The 17,790-nt window shown below is 38.7% G+C and overlaps 1 protein-coding gene across 5 annotated transcripts in view; it reads left to right on the forward strand.

The window, feature by feature from the left end:
• Positions 1-17,790, forward strand: part of TAB2 (TGF-beta activated kinase 1 (MAP3K7) binding protein 2) — a 72,893-nt gene that overhangs the window by 39,192 nt on the left and 15,911 nt on the right. For all 5 annotated transcript variants that reach the window (XM_066247907.1, XM_066247906.1, XM_066247905.1 and 2 more), the window contains 2 exons: positions 3,085-3,275; positions 11,306-12,803. In XM_066247907.1, coding sequence (XP_066104004.1) covers positions 3,174-3,275; positions 11,306-12,803 — 1,600 coding nt within the window. In that variant the 5' untranslated portion in view covers positions 3,085-3,173. The remainder of the gene's footprint in view (positions 1-3,084; positions 3,276-11,305; positions 12,804-17,790) is intronic.

A 17,790-nucleotide genomic window follows, 5' to 3' on the forward strand; every position in this document is an offset into this window, starting at 1 on the left:
TTATCCAACCGAACCAGATGGGGTCTGCTGTCTGACTACAAGCCATTAAAAAATGGAAAGCCACCCCATGCTCTTCCCTCTTCTAAGTGCTGACTCCCTTCTCGTCCCCACCCCTAGTACCACCACAACCACCACAGTCACCCAACTGCTGCTTCAGGAAGCTGTTTTCTATGCTTTGTCTGTTTATAGTTGTTCTTAGTGAGACAGTTGGTCCAGTAGGAACTGCTTAGCCATCACAGGAATTGGAACTCCCGGATGCATTTGTACATGTGAACAGCTTGCTCATCATCTTGATAGTCATAATTAGAAAAGCAAGGTTTTCAGAGAATTTTAGAGAGTTCTGTATGTGTTTTAATAATGGGATTAGTTGAAATTTATTTTCATGATTCATCATCTTTTAAATAATAATGGAGGTCCTGAATTAGACTGAAAATTTGCTTCTCCCTCAATTTGTGTATACATTTCCAAATCTAGTCAAGGGAAAATGTTTTAAAACAAAGTAATATGAAAAAACCATATGATAAAGCCTTCACCAAAATGTTGCATCTTTGACCTAGCTCCTGGGGAGACAGCAGTAAACTTCAAAGTCCTTGATCCTGTGAGCTACATTTGGGGATGGCAGGATAGATAATAAGTGTATGTCAGATACAGATAAATGCTGTGAAGGAAATGGGGTTATAAGAATGTGATGGGGTAGGCAAGTGTGGCATCATTGAGATAGATTGGTCCGGGAAGTGGTCTCTGAGGAAGTAATGTTTGGTCAGAGATCCTAATGAAATAAGAGGAGGAGCCACACAAGTAACCCAAGGGAACAATGTTCCAGGGGAGCAGCGAGTCCAAAGCCCCCAGGGAAGGGTGGGATTGGTTTCTTTGAGAAATCGCAGTTCAAAATTGTGGGAACAAGGAAGTATTAGGAGATGAAGTCCAACAGATGGTAGTTATCCAGGAGCCTTGTGTTGTAGGATTTTGAGCGGGGAGTAATTGCTGTCACTCTCTTTTCACAAAGATCACTCCGTTCAATAGAGTGCGGGTGCAGATGGAACAAAGAGTGAAGGCAGGAAGGAGACCATTAGGAGATCTTTGCTTTCAGTCTAGGTGAATTATGATGGTGGCTTGGACAAAAGCAGTAACGGGTAGATTCAGAAGATGTTTTTGCAGATACCTCTAACATGACTGGATGGTGGGTTAGATGTGGAATGTTAGAGAAGGAGCACTACTGAATGAGTGATGGTACTGTCTACTGAGATGAAAAAGACTGGGAAAGGATTGGTTCGGATAGTGGGAAATTAAGGGTTCAATTTTGGACATCATAAGAATTTTGGATATCCAGAAGATGTCAGATAGGCAGCAGACTGTGTTAGTCTAGGACTCAAGGGAGAGCACTCGATTTGTAAAGCGTCTGTTTAAAGCAGTGTGTTTGCATGAGATTGCCTTGGAGAGAAATGTAGGTCTTGTTGAATAGAAACCCCAGATCTGAACTCCCTAACCCACCAACACTTATATGTCCAGGAAGGGAAGAGAATCAGACACAACTAAAAAGGAGCTGCCAGTGGGTAGGAGGAAAATCAGAGGGTGTCGATCTCAGAAGCCAAGGGAAGGAATTGTTTAAAGAATGGAGTGACTGAGGAACAGGCTGGTTAGACAAGTACTGAGGACTGAACTTTGGGTCTGACAACCTGGGGGTCTAGGACGCCTTTGATGAGTCTAGTTCCAGTGGCTGAAAAACGGAAAACCTGACTGTAGTAGGTTTAAGAGAGTGTGGAGGGAGGAAGGGGAGACAGCTACGTAAAAACCCTTTTCAGGAGAGTAGGCCCCAGAGAGGGAAGGGGCAGAGAACCGATAGCTTGAGTGAAGTAAAGGGTAGCTTTCCCAAGATAAGAAGTACCCCTTAATTGTATTTGAGTATCATTTACTAACTTTCAGTACTTTTCTCCTCTAAGTGTTGAAATTGTGTGTGTATATGCGTTTTACATAGAAGTAGATTTAGGAAATCTATAATGCAAATAACTTGGTTTGGCAGTGCTTTCATCTGATATGTAACCAAGCTGAAGTCACGTATAATTAAGTAAAATTTAATCAGATGATAATAAAAAGCTGAAAGGCTTTATTTACTATGCAGGCTATCTCAGTGAGCTTTTATTCTGTTGAAGACTCAAGAGTTCTATTGTAACTAAATTTACTCAACAATATTTTAATACTACTGCTACGCTGAAAACTGTCTAAGAGTGCTAGATATATAATAATAGGGCAGTATTTTTAAGTTTATGTTAACAAGGTTAACAGAAATACTATAGATAAGAAATTTGTTTTTTAAGAGACTGTCTTTTAATGTGCTGAGTAGGTTTAATACACAGTACTTATATACTATTTATACATCAAAGAGGTTTCAAGGATCAACATAATTTACATTAGGAATATTAGGGATAAATAGATAGTTCTCAACTTTGGCCACACATTAGAATCACTTGAGGAACTTTTAAAAATTTACTTTCCCTGGTTCCTCCTCAACCAATTCAATCAGAACCTCTGGGGTTGGAGCCAAGCATTAGTATTTTTTAATATTGATTTAACAGAAACACAGAATAAAGCCCCTGAGAATGAATTGATTACAATTTAAGGATTACGTTTATATAAAAATTAGGAAAAAATATCAAATATATTGGGTTGTAGATCATTTTTAAACAATCATGCAGTTATTTGCAGAACCAAAACAAACTTTTACTCTCTTCAGGCTGGCCTCTAGTCATTAAGAAAAAAATCAATATTAAGTTACTTTCCCCTTTTAAAAGAATGAGGGAAGATCACCTCGACAGTAATTTCTTATTTAAATACTTTTTGGCACAGCCATTGTAAAGTGAAAAAATATGTAGGAATTTGACAATTTAAAGTTTGCCATCAAGAGTTATAAACTGAGAAGATAGTATAACTGTGAAAAGCATTATAGGACTAGATAATATTTTTATAGTTTATATAAAATGTTAGATACTAGAATACAATAAATATCCTTTTGTATTGAAATTTTAAATCCACAAAATATTCATTCTATAATCAGTTTCATTAAAATTGTTTTTCTCTCTTTCACAGAAAATGCTTGGACAGAAGAGATGAGTACTATTTCCACTAAGGCCTAGAATTGCCTACTATACAGATAGTCCTGATCAGGCAATATACGAATGGCCCAAGGAAGCCACCAAATTGATTTTCAGGTTTTACATGACCTGCGACAAAAATTCCCTGAAGTACCTGAAGTTGTTGTATCCAGGTGCATGTTACAGGTCAGTGTTCAATGATTTCTGAATTTATTAATATAAACCTGGTAAATTTTTAAACATTGGAAGAAAACTCTTATCTTCTTATTGGCATTAATGTGCTATGATGGAAAGAGATGAGCTTTGGTACCTGATAGTCGTGTGGTCTTTACCGAGTTGTTTAGTGTCTGCGCCCCGTCTGCTACGTGGACCGCACCTACCTTGTAGAGTAGGTGAGAGGATGAAACGGAACCCCAGCCGGAAGCATTGAGGCATGGTTATACTCACAGGAGCTTGCTTTACTTCCCCCCCGTTTTGTCAGGAGAACTCCAGATCTTCATGTGAAAGTGAGAAAATCATTATATAGGGGTCAAGACTCTTGGGTTCTAATTCTAAATCCTTAGCATAGTTGGCAAGTACTGTGCCTTCTTTGTACTGTACTTGAGTTTTCTTATCTGTAGAAGTGAAGGAAGTTGACAAAGCCTCAGTCCCAGTGCTAAAGAAAAAAGTTTTGTTTCTACATTTTTAATTTAATCTGTTTTCTGTGAATTTCACTAAACAGCCAATACGTACATTTTTACATTTAAGAAAATGTATGTACAATTTTAGAAATTCATTAATTCTAAATACTTAGTTATAATTGTGCCTTCTCATTTGGTTAAACTGGAAATCTTTCTATCAAAAACTATTTTTCAGTTTTTTTTATTAAAGCAGATATAAAAAGTATTTTGGATTTGGATATATCCAAATCCATATTATTCTTAACAAATTATTTTTAAAGTTTGAAATTGTATGAAAATTTTAAAGACAATATTTATACTTGATATTAAGTGACCGCATTTTGTTCATACCCTGATACCTTTTATCAGTATATTTAATTGGTGTGTCCCTGCTTTTACTCCAACCTAGTTTTTGTCTCTTGCATCTATCCTCCTCACTTCTGCCCAAGTGTCTTTCTAAATGCTGATTTTAGCAGTTGATCCTTACTGCTTAAACCTGGTTATTCTCCATACCTTCCGAAGCAAGCTCGTGTCTTAGCTCGGAGATGTCTGCGACTGAGCCCTGCCTTCCTCTGCAGCCAGTCACCTGCCCAGCCCTTCCCCTCGCACCCTATGCTGTCGTCTTCCTCAGCCGATTGGAATTCTTTACACAGGCCAGGCTCTTTGTATATAATAAGTGCTGAAAATGTTTGTAGTTCATAATAATGGATTGCTAAAAGAGTAGATCTTAAGTGTTCTTACCACTGCCCCCCCAAAAAATGTTAACTCTCCGTAAAGTGGTAGATGTGTTAATTAACTTGATTGTGGTAATTTTACAATGTGTACTTATATGAAATCATTGCATTGTTGTATATCTAAAAATATCATATTGTACAATCTGAATATATAGTTTTTGGCAATCATACCTCAGTAAAGCTGGGAGGAAATAAAAATAAAATTTAAAAATCAGTAGCATATGTTTTGGTGATAAACAGACTTAAGTTCAAGTTTTGACAGTTACTAGCAGTATTAACTTCTCTGATCCTCGTTTTTCTTCGCTGTCCAATGGGGATGAAAAATTCACAGAGAATTAAATATGATAATGCAGGTAAAGCAACTAGTAGTATAGCTGATTCATAACAAATGCTCAATGAATGTTAGTAGCCAGTACTAATAACGATAATAATAGAAGACCCATAATAAAGATTTGGCTAATGAATCAGTAGACCACATTTGTCAATACAGGGTGTGAAAGAAAAAATAAAAGGAGGGGGAAGTACTAAGAATAAAGTCCTAAGTTAAAGTATGGGGAGAAACAGTGGTAGTGCAGGAAGGTGTCTCCCTGAGGACCCGAGTGCCTCTTCCTAACCTTGCAAAGAGAGATTTGTGATAAAAGAAGATTATGCTGAGAGTGTTGAGTGAGTCAAAGAAAAATACTATAGATGCTTTAGTAAAATTTTAAACTGAGGGAACTGTCCAGAACACTTTCCCAATAATACAGGTACAGAGATTTTGAACTACCTTGACTGGAACTAAAACAAGAGCCTTATGTAGAATTATTTAAAATATTTTGTTTTTATTTTTAATTTTCAATTACAGTTGACATTCTATTTAAAGTATTTCAAAAATAAAGAAGCTATTTACTCTTACAGTATATCTGCAGGATTGTATTAGGTTAAGAAAACAAAACACAGTATATATAGATGAGAACAGGGAAGTAAATACACACACATGTATATATCTGACCATGTTTGCATAAAGAAGTGCTGGGGGATTAGAAACAATGTTAGTAAAAGACGGTAACCAATAGTGGACAAGAGGGAACAGGTCAGACAGGGATTGAGATAGGGGTGAGACTCAACTTAGGCCCTTCTAACTGTTTTGATCTGTGTAAATGCCCATTTTTAAAAAATGTAATTAAGCATGTTTTCAACTTTATCAAGAAATAGAAAATAGATGATTTTTAATTTCCTTTGGGCACTCAGTCGTACTACCTATGTTAATGTGGTTTTACAAGAACAAACCTTCCTATAACTTGAGTGCCGGTGCCTAGTGATTACTAAGAGGAGCTCTGTTTTACCTGCTGTTACCTGTTAGGCAGAGCATATTCATTTCTATTGAGTTAACAGTCATTCTGGGCCTCCAGGTAATGTCCTTTTTAGCTGATATAACAAGAAATACAAGGAAGTGATGGGGAGGGCCCCTGGGAGTAAAACTAGGGTGTCAGTCCTCCCAAATTTGGAGAAATATTTTTAAACTATAAAGGTAAATTAAGCTACATCTAAGTGTCATATAGTTTTATTTGGTGACAGCCATTCTTTGGGAACTGCTGTCTCTCACAATTGCATAGGCATCTGTCCTTTCTCTAGAGCGATCCTCCTTATAATACACTGGTTTAGAACTTTTCCAGATGAGAAAAAAGCATAGTATACAAAAATAAGAAATTAGTAGTTAAAGGATCATTCCCTGCTGCCACTTCTGTTCTTAGGAGAACAGAAGATTCTTTCCTCTGGTCTAGTCTTTTTTTTTTTTTTTTTTCCCCACAGAGACAGAGTCAGAGAGAGGGATAGATAGGGCCAGACAGACAGGAACAGAGAGAGATGAGAAGCATCAATCATCAGTTTTTCGTTGCGACACCTTAGTTGTTCATTGATTGTTTTTTCATATGTGTCTTGACCGTAGGCCTTCAGCAGACTGAATAACCCCTTGCTCAAGCCAGTGACCTTGGGACCAAGCTGGTGAGCTTTGCTCAAACCAGATGAGCCCATGCTCAAGCTGGCGACCTCGGGGTCTCAAACCTGGGTCCTCCACATCCTAGTCCAACACTCTATCCACTGTGCCACTGCCTGGTCAGGCCCTCTAGTCTATTCTTGACTTTATTTACTACTCAGATGCCTGTTTCTGGAACTACACATCATTTCCTTGTGCTGTAGATTCTTAAGATAACCATATTATCAGCAGGTGTAATTTGTATCTTTAAAATGTGTTGATACTTGGTGATTAAACCTTTAGAATAGTGTGAGAATATAGCATAGTTGGCACCTGAATTTTTTAATTGAATTTTTCACTATTCTCAATATTATTGATTTTTTTTTTTTTTTTGACTTTTCTGAAGCTGGAAACAGGGAGAGACAGTCAGACAGACTCCCGCATGCGCCCGACCGGGATCCACCCGGCACGCCCACCAGGGGCGACGCTCTGCCCATCCGGGGCGTCGCCATGTTGCGACCAGAGCCACTCTAGCGCCTGAGGAAGAGGCCAGAGAGCCATCCCCAGCGCCCGGGCCATCTTTGCTCCAATGGAGCCTTGGCTGCGGGAGGGGAAGAGAGAGACAGAGAGGAAAGCGCGGCGGAGGGGTGGAGAAGCAAATGGGCGCTTCTCCTTTGTGCCCTGGCCGGGAATCGAACCCGGGAATATTATTGATTTTTAAAGTTTAAATTTGCTATTTCTTTTCAAAGTAATACATTGTGATGTTCTTTCAGTATTTGTAAAATTTAGTATTTAAGTATTGTATCCTTAGGTGATGCCTTCTCAGAAGACCACCGCCGCCTATAGTCTTTATTCATATTTCTGTTAAAATACCTGCCATTCTGTATTATATTGTGTGCTCATTAATCTCCTCCACTAGGATTGTGAGATCCTTAGAGCAGTGATTTATTCCTTTCTGGCTTGCCTGCTGGGTGTTCAGTAGATACTGATTGAAGGAATGAATGAATAAGAGTTTGAGAAGGATGTTCATAATGCATATATACTTTAATTACTATTTGTAATCTCCATGTCTGTACAAGAAGCTTGGAGAAGAAAGAAAGAGGAACTGGAATTATGATTCAGGTTATTCTATAGTTTTGAAGAGATTGCAGATTTGTATATATACAAAAAAGCAATGATTCTCAACCATTTAAAAACTCACCCACCTATTTTGATACACTTAAAAGGAGTCTTCTACAATTTCCAAGTAATAGCAATAATAACAATAAATAAGGACTTATTTGGGAAATAGCTGATTTCAGATCTGGGGCAGGGCGTATACTAGGGGATCTGGACATCTTGTCATATCAGAAGCAAGGAAGATATAAAAGACTACTGGATTCATGTCATATGCACACAGGAATCAACTTGACGTTATTCCCACTAGCCCAAACATGGGGTATAATGACCTTAATCAGCTGACACACAGCAAAATTTTGAAGATACAGGAGTTTATAATGATATAAAAAAATTTAATCTTACCACCTTTGGAGGTTGCTATAGTACCAATTCATTAGTCTAAAAACCGGTAAAGAAAGAATTCATTTATCCTACCTCTTCTGTGCAAAGAATAACCAACAGTAGAAGAGAGCAAGTTCTTTGAGAAAGAATTACAGTAAATATGTGAAGAAGGAGTCTTATAATTAGGGTCTCACCAATATCACCATTTTGCAAGCCCTGATTAAATAAAGTTTCTAAACAGCGATCACCGGTACCTGCTAAAAATCATTAGTTGGATCAAGCTAACACCATCAGAATCTACCAATCAGCTTCACAATCACAGAAAGGCAGGCAGACATTATTGTGCCTCCTTGTGTGATGCAATAAGAAATAGACTATAAAAGGTCTTGCCAAAAATTCATGCATGAACCTGCTCCCACCCACCTAGTTACAACTACTGGTTTACAGTGAAATGCAGAGGTATTGACTCCGTGGGGTATAGTCAGCCAGTCCCAGTGGGAAATTCTGCTAATAAATGAATGGTCAAGCTTTTTGACAAATAGTTAAGTTTGTCAACAAACGGCTAAAAAAATTAAAAAGATATAAGAACATATCAACCAAATAATTGGACCTTGCCTAGGTCCTGATTTAAACTAACTAAAAAGACCTTTATTAAACAATCAGAGAACTTTAACACTTTTTGGATATTAGGTAATATTAAGTATTGATTATTTTAAGGTGTGATAATTGCATTATGGTTGTGGTTGGGTTTTTTGTCCTTATTTTTTAAGAATACATATTGATGTATTTCCAGATAAAAACAAAATAACGTCTAAGATTTAAGAGGAGTTGGGGCATACACATTGGATGTAAAAACTTGCCATCTATAAGTATTGTTAAAGATGGTGAATATAGGGAAGTTTATTATATGTACTTTCTATTTTTGTGTTCAAATTTTTCGTTAAAAGTACATTTACTTTTATTCTATTGTAGCCTTATAAACTCCTTTTAGGTTCTTTTATGTTTTGCTGATTTAAAAAAAGTAATGTGAGTTATGGCATAGCTGGGACTAAAACATTAAATAATCAGAGATTATGAAGGATTGTAGGGATTTTTGAGAGCTCAAAAGATTAGGAAGATAACTATGAGTGCCAGCTTTTAAAAAGGAAGTTTGTGATTAGATTTGGTAGGGAATGTACATTTTAACTTGGGAATGTTGGCAAAGAAGAGAAGATGGGGTCTCTGTGAGCTTTGGCTTAGAATAGAAAAGTTAAGAGGAATAGCAATAAAGTTAGCTTGAAGCAAATGCACCAGTTAGGTTTGGCTGAAGAAAAGATCTAAAACTACAGAAAGGAGTAGTCAGTTGCTAATGATTGTGATGAATTTTTAAATTGCATTTGAAAAACTAATTTGTATCAATTCAGAGTTAGGAGTAGGATAAAAGGATTTTTATTATAGCATGAGCGATATTGAACTGGTTTGGGATGGGGAAAAAAATAAACTCTTACTAACCTTTTCTTTTACATTCTTCTTCAAACTGTGGACTGTCATTTCCAAGACTTAACAAGACTTCAAAATGCCTTTAGTTTAGTTTTCTCTAACAAGCTTTTATCTCATATGAAACCACCTGTAGACATTTTTTTTTTTTTTTTTTTTTTTTTACAGAGACAGAGAGTCAGAGAGAGGGATAGACAGGGACAGACAGACAGGAATGGAGAGAGATGAGAAGCATCAATCATCTGTTTTTTGTTGCGACACTTTAGTTCATTGATTGCTTTCTCATATGTGCCTTAACTGCGGGCCTTCAGCAGACCGAGTAACCCCTTGCTCGAGCCAGCGACCTTGGGTCCAAGCTGGTGAGCTTTTGCTCAAACCAGATGAGCCTGCACTCAAGCTGGCGACCTTGGGGTCTCGAACCTGGGTCCTCGGCATCCCAGTCTGACACTCTATTCACTGCGCCACCACCTGGTCAGGCTGTAGACATCTTAACATTTTTCATCTTTTTTATATCTCAAACTGCCCCCTTTCTGGCAGACTCCTAAAGTTTTTTTTGAATTATCTTTCTCTCTTGTAGCCAAATTGGGTTGACTATTTGTCATCTTTCATAATTTGTTTCCACTATCAAATAGTCATTAATGTCATATCATCCAACTAGTCTTATCAGAGTTTTCCCTTTTCCTGTTTTTGTTGTTGTTGTTGTTTTTGGTGTTTTTTTTTTTTTTTTGTGACAGAGACAGAGAGAAGGACAGACAGACAGGAAGGGAGAGAGATGAGAAGCATCAAGTTTTTGCTGCAGCACCTTGGTTGTTCATTGATTGCTTTCTCACATGTGTCTTGACTGGGTGGCTCTAGCAGAGTGAGTGACCGCTTACTCAAGCCAGTGACCTTGGGCTTCAAGCCAGCAACCTCTGTGGGCTTAAGCCAGCAACCATGGGGTCAAGTCTATGATCCCACGCTCAAGCCAGATGAGCCTGCGCTCAAGCTGGTGACATTGAGGTTTCAAACCTGAGTCCCCTGCATCCCAGTGTAGTGCTCTATCCACTGTGCCACCGCCTGGTCAGGCCCTTTTCTTGCTCATTTTAAGTATCCGTAGACCTGTCTTCCCTAAATACCCTTTGTGTCTCCTCTTCTCTATTCACTTAATGTTTAGTAGCTCTCCCCATTGCCTATATTAAAGTCCAAACCCCAGTGTGAATCATTTTCAAAGTCCAGTTATTTAATCCCATTTGGCTTTTCTAACAACTTAATCTGCAAAATATTCAATACAAACTTTTAACTCCAGCCAGATCTGTTACAGTGTAGAGTAGATTTTTATATGGTGCTGTCTAAAGGTAGATATGAACTCAGTTATTCTAAAGGCTACATTGAGCTTACATTTATTTATATATGTGTTTGGGGGTTTGTTTTTTACACAAGTTAAGAACATGTAAGGAATTGTGATGACTATGGTTTTTAGAATTTTTTAAATTTAAATACTACAAATATAATTTAAAAAAAATCTTAAAATGTTTTATAGTATTATAATGTATAAAATATTTAATCATACAGTATTATATGCTTAAGGTGAATATCTAGCACTCAAACTGCATTTTTAATTACATTGTGATTTTATTATATTTGCATGAATTCATTTTACTATAAAATAACTTCTGAAACAGCAATAACTGGGTTCACTTAACTTTTGCTAGTTAGAGAACTTTTCTGTTATGTTATTAGTAATAAGGATTTTTAATTAAACTATTTGCATAATAAAGTTCTCAATTAAACTGTTTCAAATATATGTTACTTTATTAACTAGTCATTTGTTAATTACATAATATTTTAGTAGTGATGAGTCTCAGCATTAGCTTCTGATTCTTAACATCGAGCTGTTTTACTTTTGTTTTATAGAATAATAATAACCTGGATGCCTGCTGTGCAGTTCTCTCTCAGGAGAGTACAAGGTATCTTTATGGTGAAGGAGACTTGAATTTTTCGGATGACTCTGGAATTTCTGGTCTACGCAATCACATGACTTCTCTCAACTTGGACTTGCAGTCACAGAATGTTTACCACCATGGAAGAGAAGGCAGTAGGATGAATGGAAGTAGGACCCTAACGCATAGCATTAGTGATGGACAGCTTCAAGGTGGTCAGTCCAATAATGAGCTCTATCAGCAGGAGCCACAGACAGCACCGGCTCAAGTTCCTCAAGGCTTTAATGTGTTTGGAATATCCAGTACATCTGGTGCTTCAAATTCAGCACCACATCTTGGATTTCACTTAGGCAGCAAAGGAACATCTAATTCTCAGCAAACTCCCAGATTTAATCCCATTATGGTAACTTTAGCCCCAAATATCCAGACTGGTCGTAATACTCCTACATCTTTGCACATACATGGTGTACCTCCACCTGTACTGAACAGTCCACAGGGAAATTCTATCTATATTAGGCCTTACATTACAACTCCTAGTGGTACAGCTCGACAGACACAACAGCATTCTGGCTGGGTATCTCAGTTTAATCCCATGAACTCTCAACAAGTGTATCAACCTTCACAACCTGGTCCCTGGACTACTTATCCCGCATCTAATCCTCTGTCACATACCTCAGCCCAGCAGCCAAACCAGCAAGGCCACCAGACCTCTCATGTCTACATGCCCATCAGCTCGCCTACCACCCCACAGCCACCAACAGTTCATTCATCTGGTAGCTCTCAGTCTTCTGCCCACAGCCAATATAACATTCAGAACATTTCAACAGGACCTCGAAAAAACCAGATTGAAATCAAACTTGAACCTCCACAAAGAAACAATTCTTCAAAATTGCGTTCTTCTGGACCTCGAGCCTCCAGCAGTTCCTCTTGTGTCAACAGCCAGACTTTAAATAGAAATCAGCCCACTGTTTACATAGCTGCCAGTCCCCCAAATACTGATGAGGTAATGTCCCGTAGTCAACCCAAGGTCTATATTTCAGCTAACGCTACCACAGGAGATGAGCAGGGCATGCGCAATCAGCCCACCCTCTTCATATCCACAAACTCGGGAGCGTCTGCCACCTCCAGGAACATGTCTGGGCAAGTGAGCATGGGTCCTGCCTTTATTCATCACCACCCTCCCAAAAGTCGAGCAATAGGCAATAACTCGGCCACTTCTCCGCGGGTGGTGGTCACTCAGCCCAATACAAAATATACTTTCAAAATCACAGTTTCTCCCAATAAACCCCCTGCAGTTTCACCAGGGGTTGTTTCCCCTACCTTTGAACTTACAAACCTTCTAAATCATCCTGATCATTATGTAGAAACAGAGAATATTCAACACCTCACGGACCCTGCTTTAGCACACGTGGATAGAATGAGTGAAGCGCGGAAGTTGAGTATGGGATCTGATGATGCTGCCTACACACAAGGTAATGATGCTGACGGGAGGGGCATTTTCCGTGCTGGAGCACGGCCTGTGTTTGATTCACTGCGGAAATGGGTATCAGCATTATTAGTTCATCTTTTAAAAATGAACTAAATCATACTATTCTAAGACCCTTTGCAAGTATTCACATAACTTTTAAATTTCAGTTTTATGGTATGTATAACTTGGAGTTTGAATGACAGAGGTATCAAATGTTCAGAATAATCAACTCTGATTTGTTGTTTTCTTAATGTTTATAACATATTCTTTTCAGTTATTTTCTTACCTGTGGTGATGCTTACTTTCCCTTTAAAATTTCTTCAAATTAAAATTCATAAAAACACATTTTAGTAAGAGTTAGTGGAATAATATAGTAAATATGCCTTCTTTGACTAGTAGGATCCCCTTCATTTCTCTAATACCGTGATGGCGAACCTTTTTATAAAAACCGCCCGCTTTTGCAGTGCTGGTCAACCTGGTCCCTCCTGCCCACTAGTGGGAGTTCCAGCTTTCATGGTGAGCCAATCGCGGCGCCTTTTGGTTGCTCCGCTACCTTCCACCATGAAAGCTGGAACGCCCACTAGTGGGCAGAAGGGACCAGGTTGACCAGCACGGTCCTAGAATAATATAAAGAAAAATTTGAATCCTGTTCCTAGTATTTGTCTCCATCAGCCTCTCTTAAAAGATAAGTTCGTTCAGCCTTTCTCTTACTTAGAATTGTTAATAAGAACATTAGTTTTAAATCTATGTAACTGGAGCATGTTTTTCTGCAATAGACTAGTTGACATTGGTATAGTACTAAATTATATCTATTAATTCAAGTAGAGATCATTTCTATTATGTCATATTTTTTTTAATTATTTTTATTTATTTTATTTTTTATTTTTATTTTTTTACCGAGACAGAGAGAGAGTCAGAGTGGGGGATAGACAGGGACAGACAGACAGGAACGGAGAGATAAGAAGCATCAATCATTAGTTTTTCGCTGCGCATTGTGACACCTTAGTTGTTCATTGATTGCTTTCTCATATGTGCCTTGACCGTGGGCCTTCAGCAGACCGAGTAACCCCTTGCTCGAGCCAGCGACCTTAGGTCCAAGCTGGTGAGCTTTTTGCTCAAGCCAGATGAGCCGGTACTCAGACTGGCAACCTCAGGGTCTCGAACCTGGGTCCTCCACATCCCAGTCTGACGCTCTATCCACTGCGCCACCGCCTGGTTAGGCTATTATGTCATATTTTATCTGACCCCTTAAGTTGCTCTCCAGTAGAAAACTTAAATTTATTCAGATAAGAAGGTGGAGGATGTGTTTGTTCTCTTGCATAAGGATGCAAGTTTGCAGATTAGCTGTGAGGCCTCTACAGTAACAACATATCTTAGTCACCTTGTATCCCCAATGACTTGTTCACCTATATCATTACCCCTGAGTAACATGCAGTCTCCTACTCCTGCTAGTTCCACTTGTTCTTTTTTAATATTTCTAAAAACAGTAATTTTACTGCTGAGTTTCTTAGAGGAGCCTGAGCTTATTTTATGTTTTAAAACAATTTCATTCTTGTGAGTCTTACCCAAGCTGAACTATGGTGCTTTCAGATTCCATAATCACCTATGGAGTTTTCAAAACACTGAGCCCAAACTTGCTCAGTTAGAATCTGTGAGTGGAGAAGCATGTGCTTATATATACCTGTGTGTTTTCAAGATCCATGGACGATGCTGATTGCACTAGAAGCTATGATAAAACTTTTCCCTCATGTATCTGTGACTAAACTAGAACCATGTTTGTTTAGTGCAAGCAGCATGTGAATTTAAATATACCATTATTTGTTTCACTGATATTTAATTTCTATCCTTCTCCCTTATTCTCCTACTCTCCATCCATTAAAATAGCAGATTTCTTGTGTTTGGATAACTGCCGATTCTTAAAAGAATAAAAATTTTGAAGATAACTTGATAAGAGAAATTTTATATTGAACTAGATATAAGATATTCATATCTAACTGGCTATTCCCAATTTTTCTCACATTCTTTCTTGAATCTAGTCAGGATTTTTTCCACTAGTCAACCAAAACTGCTCTTGTCAAGGCCAGCAGTGACAGCACTGTCACTACCCCAGTGGTGGTCCTTCAGGCCTCATCTTCCTTGATCTTGATATCAGCAGCACTTGCCACAGTTGGGCACTCTCTTCTTTGGAACAGTTTGTTCGTTTGACTTCCAGGATTCTACACTAGGATTTCCACTCTCCTTTAATTCTTTGCTTGTCTTCCCGCATCTTTCTGACCTGTCTCATGTTGTTCTTTAAAAAGTAAGGTCAGAGTCTCACAGCTCAATCTTTGGCCCTCTCTTTCTGTCTGTAGTATTTTCTAGACGATCCCATTCAATCTCATGACCTTAAATGCTGCTTACGCTTCATAAGAACATTTCAGTTAACACTGGGCCACATAATATGGTTCCATAAATTTAGAATGGATTATAAGCAAAAAAATTTGTTTGATTTGTTGAAAGAAAAGGCTGGACCTAAGGTGTTGAATTTACTGCTAGCTCTGGGTGGTTTAAATAAATTCAGTTATCAGCATGTTATCCACTTGTGCCCCACTGTGGCTGGGATCCAGAGCGGGTGAGGGAGAGGGTTGGAAGTAGGGGACCACAGGGGCTGCTCATGCCTACCCCTGCTGATACATGCACACACGCATGCGCACATGCATACAGTCGCCATCCTGAACACTTACTCCCCATTGCTCTTTATCTCTTTTCTTCCCAGCCCCGGTTCTCTCGCTCTTCCCCCTCTTTGTTTTAGTATTTCTAGTTTCTTTGTTTTATTATTTCTAGCTTTATCTCTCTGGGCCTCTTTCTCTTGCCTTCTCTTCCTTGTTCTCTTCTGCCTCCCTCCCTTCTCCTGGTGTCTACTCTCCCACAGATGATGCCGCCCTTCATAGCCCTCACCCCCCCCCATGTCCCCATAGCACAGCACACATTTTATCTCATACCTTATTTTCACTGAGTTTTTCTATATTAATATCTTTAGATACACAGATACTTATTGTGTTACAGCTGCTGTAGTACTCACTTTAGTAATATGCTATATAGGTTTGTGGCCTAGGAGCAATAGGTTATGCCACATAGCCTAGGAATACAGTAGGCTACGCCATCTCCATTTGTGTAAGTGCACTCTGTGGTGTCCACGTGACGATGAAATCACCTAACAGCACATTTCTCAGAACAGATCCCTGTCAAGTGACTTGTGACAGTATTATTATGTGCTAATGACTCCCAAATTTATAACTCGAACCTGGACTTAGTCCATGAATTTTAAGCAAGTTTATTTAAATATTTGTTTGACATCTCCATCTGAATGTTTTCTAGGCATCTCAAGTTTATTAAGTCTAGAACAGCTTCTCACATATCCCCCAACTTTCTCTTCCTATGATCATTCCTCTCATCAGTTAATGGCAACTTAATTTTTATTTAATGATTAAGCCAGAAACTTCAAAAAGCCCTTGACATCTTTCTTCCACATTTCACATCTAATTTGACAATAGATTCTATAAATTCTAACTTTCAAAGTATATCAAGAATTCTAGCCCTGGCCAAATGGCTCAGTGGATAGAGCATCAGCCCAGCATATGGACATCCTGGGTTAGATTCCTGGTCAGGGCACACAGGAGAAGTGACCATTTGCTTCTCCTCCCTCTCCCCCTTCTCTCCCTCTGTCTCTCTCGCAGCCAGTGGCTTGATTGATTGGAGCATAGCCCCAGGCACTGAGGATAGCTCTGTTGGAGCATATCAGCCTCAGGTGCTAAAAATAGTTTGGTACTGGAGCATTAGCCCTAGATGGCATTGCCAGGTAGATATCCCAGTCAGGGTGCATGTGAGATTCTGCCTATCTCCCCTTCTCTCACTTTAAAAAAAAAGTCCTATCGTTTCTTACCACTCCCATTGTCACCACTTTGGTCCTAGCTACCATCATCCCTCAAGTGAATTATTGCAGTTGCTACCAGTTTTCACCCTTGCCTCCTAGGTCTTCCTTCAGCCCAGTAGATATGGTGAAAAATCATAAGTCAGATCATATCACTCCTCTGCACATGAATATTTCAATTCAGAGTAAAAACTACAAAGCCTTACATGATCAACCATCCCTCTCCCATTCTCTGTTCCAGCCCTACTAGACTTCTTGCTATTCCTTAAACAGAAGAGGCATACCTTAGGCTTAGAGCCCATGTCCTTGCTGTGCCCTAGGTTTAAAATTCTCACAGAATCCACAGGTAACTCCCTTCAGGTCTTTATTCAAAAGTCACCTTTTCAGTGACATGGGCCCTGGGCTCCCTGTCTAAATCCACACCCCAGCATTTCCTATCTTTCTATCTTTGCTCAAGAGGAAAAATGAATAATCTTAATTTTAAGATATATAATAATACCTGATGGAAGCTTATGTGTGCAAGGCACAGTTCTGAATGCCCATCTCAAAAGCAGCTATAAAGTAGGCACTAGTATTATTCCTATTTTCAGATTAAAATACTTAGGACCAGGTAGTTTCAGTACCTTACCAAAGGGTGAATTGCATAGTCAAGATTCCAACCTAGGAATTGACAGCAGAGCCCACACTCTTAACCACAATACTAATGGCTTTTGAGATTTTCAAAATAAATCCTCTTTGGAAGGTACACCATTTTGGGGGCCACATGTGCCTCAATATGAGAAACATGGAGCTAAATGTGACTCAATAAAAAAAATACTTGACCTTAGTCAAAAGGCAGAGAAGCGATCTCAGTAAAAAAATAAAAACAGGCTGCTGTAGAGAAGGAAGTCACAATATATAGATATAATTAAAAATAAAACGATCAAGTAATACCCTTGATAGGTATAGGGAACACCTTCTAAATGCATCTGAAGATGAAAAAAAAATTGCTGATGAGGGAAGGCTGTGCTTTCAGAGCTCCAAGCCTACCCAAGAAAGCAGGGTCCCCAGACTCTGCTACTTACTACTTCGCTTTGCTGAA

This window comes from Saccopteryx bilineata, chromosome 12, assembly GCF_036850765.1.
Source record: "Saccopteryx bilineata isolate mSacBil1 chromosome 12, mSacBil1_pri_phased_curated, whole genome shotgun sequence".
Taxonomy (NCBI): domain Eukaryota; kingdom Metazoa; phylum Chordata; class Mammalia; order Chiroptera; family Emballonuridae; genus Saccopteryx; species Saccopteryx bilineata.